The 17,131-nt window shown below is 47.0% G+C and overlaps 1 protein-coding gene across 2 annotated transcripts in view; it reads right to left on the bottom strand.

The window, feature by feature from the left end:
* Window positions 1-17,131, bottom strand: part of ccnyl1 (cyclin Y-like 1) — a 60,250-nt gene that overhangs the window by 24,425 nt on the left and 18,694 nt on the right. For both annotated transcript variants that reach the window (XM_085985473.1, XM_085985474.1), the window contains exons 4-5: window positions 16,171-16,271; window positions 14,640-14,675 (exon numbers count right to left, since the gene is read on the bottom strand). In XM_085985473.1, coding sequence (XP_085841599.1) covers window positions 14,640-14,675; window positions 16,171-16,271 — 137 coding nt within the window. The remainder of the gene's footprint in view (window positions 1-14,639; window positions 14,676-16,170; window positions 16,272-17,131) is intronic.

The following is a 17,131-nucleotide window of genomic DNA, read 5'->3' as shown; positions in this document are numbered from 1 at the left end:
CACACCGAAAAAAGTAAGCTCGGAGCATCTGGGTGCTTTCGTGCATCAATCTCTAAAGGTTCATGACCCACAACCTTCTGACTCAGAGGTGAGACAGCTACCAACTGAGCCACGGCTGACACCTATAAGACCACAGTTAGAATATTGTGTCCACTTTTGGTCTCCTCACATGGTTGCTGATAGAGGATATGGAGGGAGTGCAGAGGAGGGCCACAAGATTAATTCCCAAGTTTAAAACATCCTAGTTACCCAGATAGTGCTCAAATAGATGCATCTCTATACTTTAGAGAAGCGTAGACTTGGGTATGATTTTATTGAGGTTTATAAGATCATGAATGGACTAGATTGTGTTTGTGTAGACCAATTGTTTCTTAGGGAGGACCAGTTATCACTCTTACAAGGTCTGTAAGGGCACAACTAGGTTAGAAGTTCTTCTTTACCCAGAAAATAGTGGACCTCCGGAACAGGCTGCCGGCTTGTGCGGTAGAAGCTGATTCACTTAATTTCTTCAAGCGAGAGCTGGACCGGTTTCTGGGTGGGGCAGAGATCACCTCCGACAATCTTGTAACGATGATCAGGCTGGGGTGATCGCCTGGACTCGTTTCAATCACCTATGGGGTTCTAAGAGGAAATGACCAGATTTCCCTCCCCCCCCTAATTGGCCTGGGTTTATAATCTGTTTTTATGCCTCTCCCAGGAATTTACACGGTTTCAGATGGGATGGGGAGTGTCTCTATTGTGATGCACAAGACATCACACTTGTGTGGAATAGGTTGGATGGACCAGTAGGTCTTTTCTTGTCCATCATTTTTTGTATGTTCGTTATTCAAAGTTTCTGGTTCCTCCAACTTAAAAATGATCATCCATGCCTTTGTCACCTCCAGACTCAACTACTCCAATGCTCTCCTGGCCAGCCTCCCAGCTTCGACCTTCTGTAAACCTGAGCTCATCTAAAACTGCTGCCCATGTCCTAATTCGCATGAAGTCCCGCTCACCCATCACCCCTGTGCTTGCTGACCTACATTGGCTCCCAGTCCAACAAAGCCTCAATTTAAAATTCTCATCCTCGTTTTCAAATCCTTCCATGGCCTCGCCCTATAACGCTCCGAGAACTCTGCGTTCCTCCAATTCTGACCTCTTGTGCATCCCCGATTGACACTGCTTCACCATTAGTAAAACACCATAATGTTTTACTACGTTAAAGGCACTATATAAATGCAAAGAAATACTCAGCAGGTCAGGCAGCATCCGTGGAGAGAGAAACAGAGTTAACGTTTCAGGTCTGGGACCCTTCATCAGAACTGGAAAAAGCTGGAGATGTAACAGATATTAAGCAGGTGCAGAGACAGGGGGTGGGGGGGGGGGGTGTTAGGAGGGGTGGAAGGAATTGAAAGAACATACTGTACTTTTGTAAGAGGCAGGAAAGATAAAATGTTGCAAATGGGAATGGCAAAAATCATGCTGCATGAGAAATGGGGGCAGGGATAATTATCTGAAATTGTTGAACTCAATGTTGAGTCCGGCAGACTGCAAAGTGCCTAATCGAAAGATGAGGTGCTGTTCCTCGAGCTTACGTTGAGCTTCATTGGAACAATGTAATAGGCCGAGGACAGAGAGATCAGAGTGGGAGTGAAGCTGTGAATTAAAGTGACAGGCGACCGGAAGCTCAGGGTCACCCTTACGGACTGAACGGAGGTGTTCCACAAAGCGGTCGCCCAATCTGCATTTGGTCTCCCCAATGTAGAGGAGACCGAATCGTGAGCAGCGAATACAGTATATTATAATTGCAAGAAGTACAAGTAAATCGCTGTTTCACCTGGAAGGGGTGTTTGGGGCCCTGGACAGTGGGAAGGGAGGTAAAAGGGCATGTGTTGCATCTCCTGTGCTTGCACGGGAATGTGTCAGGTGAAGGAGAAGGGCTGTTGGGGGTGATTGAGGAGTGGACCAGAGTGTCGCGGAGGGAGCGGTCCCTTCGGAATGCTGAAAGGGGAGGTGAGGGGAAGATGTGTTTGGTGGTGGGATCACGTTGGAGGTGGCGGAAATGGCGGAGGATGATCCGTTGAATGTGGAGGCTGGTGGGGTGAAAGGTGAGGACAAGGGGAACCCTACCATGGTTCTGGGAGGGAGGGGATGGGGTGAGAGCAGAAGTGCAGGAAATAGAACGGACACGATCAAGGGCCGTGTCAACCACAGTAGAGGGGAATCCTCGGTTGAGGAAAAAGGAAAACATGTCGAAAGCACTGGTGTGGAAGGTGGCATCGTCAGAACAGACGCGGCGGAGACGGAGAAACTGGGAGAATGGAATAGAGTCCTTACAGGAAGCGGGGTGGGAGGAAGTGTAGTCCAGGTAGCTGTGGGAGTCGGTGGGCTTGTAGTGGATGTTTGTCGAAAGCCGATCGCCAGAAATGGAGATGGAGAAGTCAAGGAAGGGAAGGGAAGAGTCAGAGATGGACCATGTGAAGGTGAGGGAAGGGTGGAAATTGGAAGTAAAGTGAATGAACTTATCTAGTTCAGGGCGAGAGCAGGAGACGGCACCAATACAGTCATCGATGTACCGGAAAAAAAGAGGTGAGGGAGGGGACCCGAGTAGGACTGGAACAAAGAATGTTCCACATATCCCATGAACAGGCAGGCACAGCTAGGGCCCATGCGGGTTCCCATAGCAACACCTTTAATTTGGAGGAAGTGAGTGGAGTCAAAGGAGAAGTTGTTCAATGTGAGAACAAGTTCAGCATGGCGGAGGAGGGTGGTGGTGGATGGGGACTGGTTGGGCCTCTGTTCAAGGAAGAAACGGAGCGCCCACAGGCCATCCTGGTGGGGGATGGAGGTGTAGAGGGATTGGACGTCCATAGTGAAAAGGAGACAGTTGGGGCCAGGAAACTGGAAACTGTTAAAGTGGCGGAGGGCGTCGGAAGAGTCGCAAATGTAGGTGGGAAGAGACTGGACAAGGGGAGAAAAAATAGAGTCGAGATATAAAGAGATAAGTTCCGTGGGGCAAGAACAGGCTGAAACGATGGGTCTACCAAGGCAGTCCCATTTGTGGATCTTGGGAAGGAGGTAGAAGCGGGCTGTGCGGGGTTGGGGGACTATGAGGTTGGCGGCCATGGAGGGAAGATCTCCAGAGGAGATGAGGTCAGTGACACACTTGGAAACAATGGCTTGATGTTTGCTAGTGGGGTCATGGTCCAGGCGGAGGTAGGAGGAGGTGTTGGAGAGTTGGCGTTCAGCCTCCGCACGGTAGAGGTCGGTTCGCCAAACAACAACAGCACCACCCTTATCAGCAGGTTTAATGATAATGTTAGGGTTGGATCGGAGAGAACGGAGTGCTGCAAGTTCAGAGGGAGGTAGGTTGGAGTGAGAGAGGGGAACAGAGAAATGGAGACGGCCGATGTAACGTCAGCAGTTAGCAATGAAAAGATCTAGAGAGGGTAAGAGGCCAGAGGGAGGGGTCCAAGTAGAATGAGAATTTAGAAAGCGGGAGAAAGGATCAGCCGTGCGGGGGGGGAAGACGCCTGGCCAGAGAAGTGGGCATGGCGATGGAAGAAGAGCTCAGCATCGTGCCGAGCTCGAAATTCATTCAGATGGTGGCGTAAGGGGATGAAGTTCAGGCCTTTGCTGAGGACTGATCGTTCGGGGTCAGAGAGGGGAAGGTCAGAGGGGATAGTGAAAACACAGCAGGGGGCGAGATTGGAAGAAGGGATGGGATCAGAGGAAAGTAACGGGGAAGGTGGTTCTGGAGGGGCGTTGGTATCCACGAGTTGATGAAGCTTGCGATCCTTGACATCAGAAAGGAAGAAAAAAAGTTTTTTGTTAAGACATCAGAAAGGAAGAAAAAAGTTTAGTTTTAGGGACCGCTCCCTCCGCGACACTCTGGTCCACTCCTCAATCACCCCAACAGCCCTTCTCCTTCACCTGGCATCTTCCCGTGCAAGCGCAGGAGATGCAACACATGCCCTTTTACCTCCTCCCTTCCCACTGTCCAGGGCCCCAAACACCCCTTCCAGGTGAAAGTGATTTACTTGTGTAGTGTATGTGCCTTTAAGGGGAGAACTACTTTTTACAGCTCCTGTATACTGTAGTACCGGCAGTGACCACACCTGTATATAACCCTGAGTAGGGATCTGTACTGTTTAGTTTTAGAGCAACCCTCATCCAGTAAACACCTGTTGATTGTTCCTCTGCAGTCTTTGTCGATTATTTGAAGGACACACTACCTAAAGATTCACGGATTCAACATTGGCGACGAGGTGATTCGAACCTACCCGCAACTCTGCAGATGAAGGCCGATTCCACCAGTGCGGGCGTCGACCATCCCGAGAGGACTTGAGCAGGCAGAGGAGGCTGTGGAGAGCTGGGCTTGGTTCTCCAGCCGCGACGATCCAGCGCAGCGGGCTGGCAGCAGTTATGGCGCAGACCCTTCCCGGACAGCGGCGGCGGGAGCCGACGGCACAGAAAAAGGCCGAGCAGCGTCGACGGGTAAGAGAGAGGGTAAAGCGCACAGGGCGCAGCCAGGGTTGAAGACCGAGCGGCGTCAACGAGAGAAGCGCGCAGGAAAACGCGCAGAGCGCGGCCGGTGTTCAAGGGCTGAGCAGTGTCCGCGGGTGAAGAAAAGAAAGCGCGGGAGACGCCATTTGGGCCGCAGTGGAGAAGTAAGGGAAGCGCGGGAGACGCCATTTTGAGCCAGCAGAGAAGAAGGGAGAGCGCAGGAGACGCCATTTTTAGCCAGTCTAACCACACCCAGGGATGCAGAAGAGTGGCAGGGTCACAGTGTTCAACAATGAAGTCGAAGATTGGGCGACATATGTAGAACGCATAGAGGTGTACTGCAAAGCGAATGAAGTGCCAGATGCCAGGAAAGCACTGGTATTGTTGAATTCCATGGGTGCAAAAACGTACGGCTTACTGCGAAACCTAGTCACCCCAGAGAAGCCAGTGGAAAAGGATTTTGAAAGCATAGTGGCAATCCTACAGGACCACTTAAACCCCACACCGCTGCTGATAGCAGAAAGATTTAAGTTTCACAAAAGGAACCAGCATAAAGACGAAAGTAATGCCGAGTATTTAACGGAACAGCGCAAGCTATCGAAACACTGCCAGTTTGGAACGGGACTAGCAGATACTTTATGGGACAAGTTTGTGTGTGGGCTTCAAAGTGAAGGAACCCAGAAATGGCTTCTATCAGAAAAGGATCTTACGCTGGACAAGGCTTTCAACATGGCAGTATCACACGAAGCAGCCGCACGGGGCGCTGCAGAGATACAACGGAGACCGCAAGAATATAGCACAAATGAAATGTCATATGGAGCAGTGAAGTGTTATCGCTGCGGCAGAACAACACACGACCATAAGGATTGTTGGTTCAAGGACCAAGTGTGCAGACAGTGTGGAAAAGTAGGACACATAATAAGAGTCTGCAGGTCGGGAAAGAAAACCAGCAGCAAGCAACCTCCACAGGAGAAGTACAAGAAGGTACATAAGGTGACGGAGAGTAGTTCAGACGAACAGAAAAGTGATACAGACTCCGGAAGCAAGGAGCTGGGTTGTCTAAAACTACATAATGTAACCAAAATGGAGGATCACCAAACTATCTGGGTCACGCTCAAGATAGACAGAGTCCAAGTGAAAATGGAATTGGACACAGGATCAGCCCTAACAGTCATAAACCAAAGGGACTACAAGCGGCTATTCTCACATATACCCTTGAGAGATACAGAGATTATCTTGAAGACGTACACGGGGCAAAAAGTCTACCCCAAAGGAAAAATAAGGGTGAAAGTGATATACAATGGCAAGGAAACACCAAAAATGGACCTATATGTATTGCCAGATGGAGGACCACCACTACTAGGATGTGAATGGATCCGGAAGATACAGTTAGATTGGCATGCCATACAAGCACTGACGGTAGATGCCAAAAAGGATGACGACGTCACACCTGGACGACTGTCAAAAATGCTAACTGACGCACAAGAAGTGTTCCAGGAGGGACTCGGAACACTAAAAGGCATAACAGCGATGATCAAAATAGAGGAAAATGCAAGCCCAAAGTTTTTTACCGCCAGACCGGTGCCTTATGCGATCCACCCAGCCGTCGAAGCAGAGCTGGAAGGTTTGGAACGTTCTGGAGTACTGTCCAAAGTGGACTGGAGCGAGTGGGCTACACCCATCGTTCCTGTAATGAAGAGGTCGTTGAGTAATACGCCTGGGGAACCAAAGAAGATTCGCATCTGTGGGGACTTTAAGGTGACAGTGAACCCAGTCCTTCACACGGTACAACATCCGCTTCCGAGGATTGAAGATATTTTCGCCTCGTTATCTGGAGGAAAACGCTTCACTAAGATTGATCTGGCCCAGACGTACCTGCAAATGGAGGTAGAAGAAGCCTCGAAACAGTACCTCACGATCAACACTCACAGAGGTCTCTACCAATACAACCGGTTGGTGTTCGGGGTAGCATCAGCTCCGGCTATTTGGCAAAGGGCAATGGATCAAGTCCTGCAAGGGATTCCAGGGACCCAGTGTTATTTGGACGACATCCTGGTCACGGGCGAAAATGACAGTGATCACCTCGCCAACCTGGAGCAGGTGCTCACTAGATTGAAGGAATATGGGCTCCGAGCTAATCACCACAAATGCGAGTTTTTCCAGAAGCAGATCTCGTATTGTGGCCACGTTATTGATGAAGAGGGGTTACATAAGTCCCCTGAAAAGATTGAGGCAGTAGTCAAGGCTCCAGCACCGGAAAATGTGTCACAACTGAGGTCGTTCCTCAGGCTGGTGAACTACTACCATAAGTTCTTGCCGAATTTGTCTACGTTGCTACACCCACTGAACACCCTACTGCAAACGGGGGTACCTTGGAAGTGGAATGACAAATGTAAGCGAGCTTTCCAGAAGTGCAAAGAATTGATCACATCAAAAGAGGTGTTGGCTCATTTCAACCCAGCACTACCAATTCGGTTGGCGTATGATGCATCACCCTATGGTATTGGAGCGGTGCTGTCGCACAAATTCCCGGACGGCTTGGAGAGGCCAGTAGCCTTTGCGTCTCGGTCACTAACCTCAGCCGAGCGTAACTACGCCCAGATTGACAGGGAGGCCCTCAGCCTAGTGTGGGGAGTGAAAAAGTTAAACCACTATCTGCACGGGCAGAAGTTCACCTTGCTGACTGACCACCAACCACTTGTCTCCATCTTGAATCCAAAGAAGGGCGTTCCGATGATGACTGCGCAACGGCTACAAAGATGGTCCCTTTTTCTAGGGGCGAACCAATATGAAATAGAGTATAAGGGCACGAAACAGCATGGAAATGCTGATGGGCTATCACGCCTGCCACTGCCTACTGCGGAGGAAGCACCAGCAGTGGACCCTGTCGAAATATTTTATTCGACTATAATTGAATGCTTGCCGGTAACTAACGCGGATATAGAGAAGGAGACCCGAAATGACCCGACACTGTCTCGGGTATATGATTTGACGGTGAAGGGATGGCCAACACATGGCGACTCACTGTTACCAGCATTCTCATCCAGAAGAGAACAGCTGTCAGTATGCCAGGGGACCTTGATGTGTGGATCCCGAGTGGTAATTCCACCCAAGTTAAGGGAGAGTGCGCTCAATGAGCTTCACGAAGGTCATCTGGGAGGGGTGAAAATGAAAAGCCTTGCTAGGGCTCATGTGTGGTGGCCGGGGATCGATCAGCAAATCGAGGACCTGACAAAGAGCTGCTCAGGATGCCAGAAGGTCCAAAATGCACCACCACATGCCCCTCTACACCCATGGGAGTGACCCTCCTCTCCATGGCAACGGGTGCATATTGATTTTGCTGGTCCATTCATGGACTCCATGTTCTTAATAGCCGTGGATGCGCACTCGAAATGGCCTGAGGTGATCAAAATGTCCTCCACCACCACGGAGAAAACGATTGCAGTCCTACGGACCATATTTGCCAGGAACGGCTTGCCAGAGCAGATTTGCTCTGATAACGGACCACAGTTTGTGTCCGAAGAGTTTCGGAAATTTATGAAAAGGAATGGGGTAAGGCATTACACATCCGCCCCGTATCATCCAGCCACAAATGGATTGGCTGAGAGGTTCGTACAAACCTTTAAAAAGGCCGTAAGGGCCATGTGCGATGACGACATTCCACTGCAGCATAAGGTGGACAATTTCCTGTTAGCCTACAGAAATGCGACACATGCAGTTACCAACCAGACCCCGGCCATGATGTTCTTTAACCGAAGGTTCAGATCTCGTCTGGATTTGCTCAGACCAAATGTACGAAGAAATGTTGAAAATAAGCAATTCCAGCACATCAATGAGAAGCCGACAAGGAGCTTCAATGTAGGACAACCAGTCTTGGCCCGCGACTACCGAACAGAGAAATGGCAACCAGGAACGATATGCACACGGCAGGGGCCACTAATGTACACAGTGAATGTTGGGGAGAACATTGTGAGACGCCATGTCGACCAGATCCTAGCATCACAGGAACGAGTCAACCCCATGTCTCGCGTACCTGGTAATGAACCCGACATACAGGTAGCATCTACCCCAGAAATAGTAGTATCGGAAGCTGATGAACCAACCGACGACAGGGGGCCAGAATCGCCTCCGCACCAAGAGCAAGACACTCAGGAAAGGCGCTATCCAGAAAGGATCAGGAAGCCGCCCCAAAGACTGAATTTATAAATGGACTATTTTCAGTTAATGTTGCATGTTAAAAGTGTTAATTGTTAAATTAATGTTATGGTACTGTTAATCTAAAAGGGGAGGAATTGTAGTGTATGTGCCTTTAAGGGGAGAACTACTTTTTACAGCTCCTGTATACTGTAGTACCGGCAGTGACCACACCTGTATATAACCCTGAGTAGGGATCTGTACTGTTTAGTTTCAGAGCAACCCTCATCCAGTAAACACCTGTTGATTGTTCCTCTGCAGTCTCTGTCGATTATTTGAAGGACACACTACCTAAAGATTCACGGATTCAACAACTTGTACTTCTTGCAATTTAATATACTGTATTCGCTGCTCACGATGCGATCTCCTCTACATTGGGGAGACCAAACGCAGATTGGGCGACCGCTTTGCGGAACACCTCCGTTCAGTCCGTAAGGGTGACCCTGAGCTTCCGGTCGCCTGTCACTTTAATTCACCGCTTCACTCCCACTCTGATCTCTCTGTCCTCGGCCTATTACATTGTTCCAATGAAGCTCAACGTAAGCTCGAGGAACAGCACCTCATCTTTCGATTAGGCACTTTACAACCTTCCGGACTCAACATTGAGTTCAACAATTTCAGATAATTATCCCTGCCCCCATTTCTCATGCAGCATGATTTTTGCCATTCCCATTTGCAACATTTTATCTTTTCTGCCTCTTACAAAAGTACAGGATGTTCTTTCAATTCCTTCCTCCCCTCCTAACCACCCCCCCACCCCACCCCTTGTCTCTGCACCTGCTTAATATCGGTTACATCTCCAGCTTTTTCCAGTTCTGATGAAGGGTCCCAGACTTGAAACGTTAACTCTGTTTCTCTCTCCACGGATGCTGCCTGGCCTGCTGAGTATTTCCAGCTTTTTCTGTTGTTGTTTCAGATTTCCAGCATTCGCAGTATTTTGCTATTATATAAATGCAAGTTGTTGTTGTTGAAAAGAAACTCCCTTTTCTATTATTTTTGCTCCATTTAAACTCATTACAGTCAGTGGCTCAGGGCAGTTATCAGTGTTCCTCAAGGCTACCAGTGGAAGAAACTACACAGGAGGCTAATGAACCCAAAGCAATGCACTAGACACGGATTAAATTCTGAAAATTAACCTCCTGAAAATTGACAGTGGATAATTGGCAGAGTCCTAGCATGCTGTGGCCCTGGCATTGTAGAAAAACCCTGCTTCTTGCAAAGTCGCACAAACTAGCTGCTACAAGATGGCACTGGATAATTGGTGGCGCTTGTCGTGTATTGATTGCGAGTTTGACACCAGTCAATATGGTAATGTAATGTGCGAGTTTAACACCAGTAAATACGGTAATGTAATGTGCATTGCATTATGGGAACTACCCGGGAAAGCTGCAGTCAGCCATTTTACCAATAAAGTAAAGATCACAGTTAGAAGCCTGTCTGCCTGACTCTGATTTAATTTGACGTATCTACATGCTTGATTGAACGCATTAAAGCATAGATACAACATTGGCGACGAGGATAACGAACAGGAATCATTTTAAATAGGTAGATGCCCAAGTTTTTGTTAGCTAGGATGGAGAAGACCGGCATTCAAAATTTTGCATGTTTCGCCGAGCCAGCCACATTGGGTCCAAGATGGACGAGGTGGTAACGTCTTTTGAGCTTTATGCCGACGGCAAAGGACTCATTATCGACGATACCTCTACAGCTGCCACAAAGCAGAGAAGAGCTCTACTTCTACACCTAGCAGGACCAGATGTCCAGGATATCTTTTCGACTCTACCGGACACAGGAGAGCCAGCAGACTACACGGTGGCGGTTAGTGCTTTGAATCACTACTTCGTGCCCCAGGTCAACGCAGCATTTGCTAGACAGACTTTTCATAAGTTGTCCCAGAAGACAGGTGAGACTGTGCAACAATTTGCTACTCGCTTGCGGCAGGCTGCTAAAGACTGTGCTTTTGGGGGAGATGCGGATAATCAAATAAGAGACGCTATCCTGAGTAGGTGCACGTCAGCCTATGTGCGGAGGAAATTGCTAGAGGAAGGGTATGATCTAACGCTCGCCCGCACGTTGCAAGTGGCCTCACAATGTGAAAACGTCGAGGAGCAGATGTCAGCCATGTCATGTACAGAGAAGGCGGAGACAGATACTGTTCGTCGTGTTACACAGAAAAGAGGGTATTATGCGAAAGGCTCGACAGAGAAACCAAAGGGAAATGGCGATAGGAACAAAAGGAAATGTTACAGATGTGGACACAGACCACATGGGCAGAGATTCGAAATGCCCAGCACGCGGACAAACGTGTCATAAGTGCAAGGGAAAGGATCATTTCTCCCAAGTATGCCGCACAAAGGGTACAAAGAAACACAGTGTGAACAATGTAGAGGAACAAAATAACTGTGCATTTGCTGTTACTGGAAATAACTTGACAGAGACTTACCTTTTGTGTGGGGGGAGTAAACCTGAGAATGTTAATTGATTCAGGTGCAACTAGTAATGTGATAAATGAGAATACATGGGAAGGATTAAAGTCAGAACACATTAAGTGTCAGTCACATGTCCCTAAGACAGAGAGAAAGTTATTCTCTTATGCTTCTAGCCGACCACTGTCAGTTAAAGGTATATTCACATGTGGGATTACAATAGGTAGGAGAACTGAGCAGGCGGAGTTCATTGTGGTTAAAGGCCATGGAGAGCCGTTGCTAGGAACGGAGACAGCCATGAAACTGGGAGTTTTAAAAATAGGCGCAGATGTCTCAGCTGTGGTAGATGTAAGACAGCTACTAGAACAGCGGTATCCAAAGGTGTTCCAGGGAGTAGGAAGGCTGAACACAAAACAGATCAGTTTGTATATCGACCCACAAGTGAAGCCTGTGGCCCAGCCACTCAGGCGTATACCATTCAACTTAAGGGGGGCAGTAGAGGCCAAAATAAAACAATTGAGGGTCATGGACATTATCGAACCTGTAACTGGTCCCACCCCATGGGTAAATCCTGTGGTTATTGTACCAAAAGCGGATAAGGATGTAAGGTTATGCCTAGACAGGAGACGAGCAAACCAGGCAATAGTGAGGGAACGATATCCAATCCCCACCGTTGATGAGATACTCCAAGGTATGAACGGCTCGACGGTGTTTAGTAAGCTAGACCTGAAATGGGGTTATCACCAGCTAGAACTGACCCGAGTCATGAGAAATCACAACGTTTGCAGTACATAACGGAGTATACAGGTACAAGAGGCTGATATTCGGTGTATCTTCAGCTGGTGAGCAATATCAGCACGAGATAGCTAATGCCTTAGCTGGAATAGAGTGTTGAAAACATCTCAGACGACATTATCGTGCATGCACACGACCAGGAAACGCACGACAGATGCCTGCACACTGTCACGACCAGACTAATGGAAAGTGGACTGACATTAAACTCAGAGAAGTGCCAATTCAACATGGACAGATTGATTTTCATGGGAATCCTGTTGTCTGAAAAGGGCATCGGACCAACAGCAGAGAGAGTGCGAGCGGTGGCAGAAGCTCGGGAACCAGAGAATGCTACAGAGGTGAGGAGTTTCTTGGGACTCATTGGGTACAGTAGCAGATTCATCCCGCAGTTTGCAACGCTATCAGAGCCACTGCGACGCCGGACGAGAAAAGCACACCATTTAAATTTGGATCACAACAGAGACAGTCATTCAGTGCACTCAAGGAAGAGTTGGCCAGAGCCGGCACTTTAACATATTTTGATAAGGACGCACCAACCAAGGTGATAGCAGATGCCAGTCCTGTAGGTTTAGGCGCAGTACTAGTTCAGAACCAACAGGGACAAGAGGTGCCAATATGCTATGTAAGTCGTAGTTTAACAGACTGTGAGAGGAAATACTCTCAAACGGAGAGAGAGGCCTTAGCTCTTGTATGGGCTTGTGAGAGGCTGCATCCATATGTGTATGGCCGAAAATTTAACTTGGTAACTGACCATAAGCCATTACAAGTGATATACGGCCCACACTCGAAACCCTGTGTCCGTATAGAGAGATGGGTACTTAGATTACAGCCGTATGATTTTAAGGTGATACACATTCCAGGCAAGCAAAACATTGCAGACCCACTGTCACGATTGCTGGGGGCGACAGCAAAACAGGAGAGACATTCTCATGGCTCAGATGAATATGTGAGATTTGTAGCTGTGAGTGTGACACCAAAAGCACTCACTACTAGAGAGGTGGAGGAAGCCTCTGCTACCGACCCAGAGCTGATTGAGGTACGGAAGGCAATCACAAACAGACATTTTGAGAACTGTAAAGCTTATGCAGCAATTGCAAACGAGCTGTGCGTAGTGGGGTACCTAGTTCTTCGGGGAACACGCATCATGCTACCCACAGTGTTACACGCACGAGCCCTGGTGTTAGCACATGAAGGACACTTGGGAATAGTTGGAACAAAGCAACATCTCAGAACCAAGGTTTGGTGGCCTGGCATGGACAAGGCAGCTGAAAAACACTGTAAAGCGTGCCACGGCTGTCAGATAGTAGCCAGACCCGACTCACCTGAACCGTTGAGACCAACACCATTACCAGAGGGCCCCTGGCAGGATGTAGCTATAGACTTACTGGGACCCTTGCCATCCAACCACTCCATTCTTGTGGTAGTTGATTATTATAGTCGCTACTATGAATACAACATCATGACCTCCACAACAACAGAGAAGGTTATTGATAGTTTAGAGTCAATCTTCAGCTGTCATGGTTTGCCAATCACCTGCAATTCTGATAATGGTCCCCAATTCAGATGTGAATTATTCAAAGAATACTGTGAAAACAACGGGATCAAACACCTGAAAACAACAGCAAAATGGGCTCAGGCTAACGGAGAAGTCGAGCGCCAAAATGCATCGCTGATGGAAGAGAATCAGAATTGCGCAGTCAGAAGGACTAGATTGGAAACGTGAACTTAGAAAATATGTGACTGTGTACAGGGGCATTGACCATGCCACGACAGGAAAGAGCCCGGCAGAGCTGCTCTTTAAACAGAAAATGAGAGGAAAGCTGCCAGACATCACAGAGTCGCGCGCAGACATGGAAGTACGTGACCGGGACGCAGAAAAAGGCAAGTCCAAACTATACGCAGATGAACAGCGGAGAACACAATACTCAGAGGTGGAAGTTGGCGACACGGTGCTGGTACGGCAGGACAAAGTGGACAAGTTCACCACTCCTTTTAATGCCACACCCCACAAAGTTTTGAGTAAAACAGGGAGTCAAGTAGTAGTGGAATCTCCAGAAGGAGCACGCTACTCGAGAAACACTACGTTTGTGAAGAAATACAGAACCAATGGACCAAAGGAGACACTCCATGAGCAGGAGGAAACACAAGGGACTGAGGACAGTATAGTAGACCCTGACCCACATACCAGTGACACAGGCAATACCCACTGACACCAACATGTCAGACATACCCAATACAGCCAGACCTCAAAGGGTTAAAAGAAAACCCCAAAGACTGTCTGATTATGTCACAACATAAACTGTGCGAGAACTACATGGGTGATGTTAAATGTTTAAACCTGGGAATTATTTAGTTGTGTGGTAAGACACAAGTTTGTAAAAAGTTTATAAACCAAATAAGTTATGCAGTGTTATTGTAAGCAACTGTTTGTAAACTGCAAGTTTGTTTCCAAGGAAAAGGGGGATGTCATGTATTGATTGCGAGTTTGACACCAGTCAATACAGTAATGTAATGTGCGAGTTTAACACCAGTAAATACGGTAATGTAATGTGCATTGCATTATGGGAATTACCCGGGAAAGCCGCAGTCAGCCATTTTACCAATAAAGTAAAGATCACAGTTAGAAGCCTGTCTGCCTGACTCTTGATTTAATTCGACGTATCTACATGCTTGATTGAACGCATTAAAGCATAGATACAACAGCGCTTAAAAGAAAAGTTTAAGAAACAGTAAGATTACCTGTTCTTTGTGTGATAATATATTGCAAGTGTAACGCTGTTAGGAAGGGGGAAACAAAAGTTATTAAAATTTAAACTGTTACATATATACAAATTTAAATACAAAATTACACTATCTGGTCTGACAGATACAATGTTCCATCATTTCTCACCATTAATACCCTCCCAAAGAAAACACCATTGCCAAAGGTCGATTGCATTCAGGTCATCCAACCATTCCCCCTCATTTACTCTCAAATTAGGCTTCTTCATAGAATTTTTACAGACCTATGCACATCTGTACTTAAAACAAAAAGAAAAATGAATCACAGTTTAAGATGCAATGCTACAAATAGCTTGCCAACAGACTCAAATGAGAAGAGTGGCATAGTGTCTATCACATTCTCCAGGCATCTCAAAGCACTTCATGGCCAACAAATTACTTTAAAAGTGCAGTCACTGTTGTTATGTAGGTAAATGCAACAGCCAATTTGCACATGCCAAAATCCCACAAACCGTAAATGAGATTAATGACAAATTAATCTGTTCTTGGCAGTGTTGGCTGAGAGATAAATGTTGGTCAGGAAACTGGGAAAACTCCTTTTCAAATAGTACCCAGAGATCTTTCACATCGGATCAGAACTGCCTCAGTTTAACATCTTAATCTGAAAGACGGCACCTCCGACCGTGCCAACCCAAATGATAAGATGATAAGAAATGGGAGCAGGAGTAGGCCATTTGGCCCTTCGAGCCTGCTCCGCCATTCAATGAGATCATGGTTGATCTTCTGCCTCAACTCCATTCACCGGCCCTATCGCCATATCCCTCGATGCCCTTACTAGTCAGAAATCGATCAACTTCTGTTTCAATGACTGAGCCTCCACAGCCCTCTGGGGTAGAGAATTCCAAAGATTCACCACCCTCTGTGTGAAGAAATGTCTTCTCATCTCAGTCCTGAATGGCCTACCCTTTATCCTGAGGCTATGGCCCCTGGTTCTAGACTCCCCAGCCAAGGGAAACATTCTCCCAGCATCCACCCTATCAAGCCCTGTAATAATTTTGTATGCTTCAATGAGACCCCCTCTCATTCTTCTGAATTCAAGAGAATACAGGCCTAGTTTACTCAATCTCTTCTCATATGACAGTCTCGCCATCCCAGGAATCAATCTCATGAACCTTCGTTGCACTCCCTCTATGGCAAGTATATCCTTCCTTAGGTAAGGAGACCAAAATTGTACACAGTACTCCAGGTGTGGTCTCACCAAGGCCCTATATAATTGGAGTAAGACTTCTTTACTTCTGTACTTTATGTCCTGGACTAGGGCTTGAATCCACAACCTTCTGACTCTGAGGTGAACGTTCTACCCACTGCGCCAAGGCTGACACTTTAATTAAGGCTCATTTATTCAGATAATAAATCACAACAGCTCATATTAAGAGGTTATAAGTTTAAACACTCGAGTCTTTAGTGCCCCACAATTAGACAAGCAAAGAACCAATTCCATCTACTTCAAATCTAGTCTGACAAAGGAAAACTGCACTTGATCACCTACCATTTAATTGTGCTTTTCAGGTTAGGTTGGCTTACAGTGCTGTCATCAATAAATATTGTTGAACATGAGCTGTATTTTTTACTGAGTTGACCAGGAGATACCTGTAAAAAATAAATGAAATCAAATCACAGTCTGACTAAAAGGTTTGTAGCATAGTAACACAAGATGTAGATTACTTGTAAGCACCGTGGGACATTTTACTACGTTAAAGGCGCTGTATAAATACAAGTTGTTGTTGTATTGCTGTAACTATTGAGTATCAACCCTGTATAATGCGCAAGCCCGAACCTTGAGGGTCTAAATTTCCATTGTAAATAACTGCAGTTATATAGCTCCGTATCACATTGATACTTCTTAAAACGCCTCATACAATGACTTATTGTGCAGGAAAATGCAACAGCTATTCTGTGCCAGCAACACCTCACAAGTAGTTATGACCAGTTAATCTGCCTTTTTTTTGGGCCGGATGGTTGTGGAAGGAATACTAGCTGCAGCATTGGAAGAACTCCCTGCTAAAACCTCTCTCTTTCACCAAGCTTTTGGTCACTTGTCCTAATAGCTCATGTGGTTCGGTATCAAATTTTGTTTGATAACCACTGCTGTGAAGCGTCTTGGGATGGATGTTTTACTATGTTAAAAGGCGCTTATATAAAAGCAAGTTGCTGCTGTTGCTGTTCTCTGAATAGTACCATGGGATCTTTATTATCCATTTGAACCACCGCAGCCGGCTTTTGTTTAATAAAAACTATACCTTTATTGTGTCCAATTCTGGGCACTGCACTTTAGGAAGGATGTGAAGGCCTTAGAGAGGGCACAGAAAAGATGTACGAGAATGATTCCAGGGATGAGGGACTTCAGTTACGTGGATAGACTGGAGAAGCTGGGGTTGTTCTCCTTAGAGCAGAGAAGATTGAGAGGAGATTTGATAGAGGTGCTCAAAATCATGAGGGGTCTGGTCAGA

The sequence above is a fragment of the Somniosus microcephalus genome, chromosome 4, assembly GCF_052327205.1.
Source record: "Somniosus microcephalus isolate GS21.2 chromosome 4, FLI_Smic_1.0, whole genome shotgun sequence".
Taxonomy (NCBI): domain Eukaryota; kingdom Metazoa; phylum Chordata; class Chondrichthyes; order Squaliformes; family Somniosidae; genus Somniosus; species Somniosus microcephalus.
This window is presented reverse-complemented; position numbering and strand designations above follow the sequence as displayed.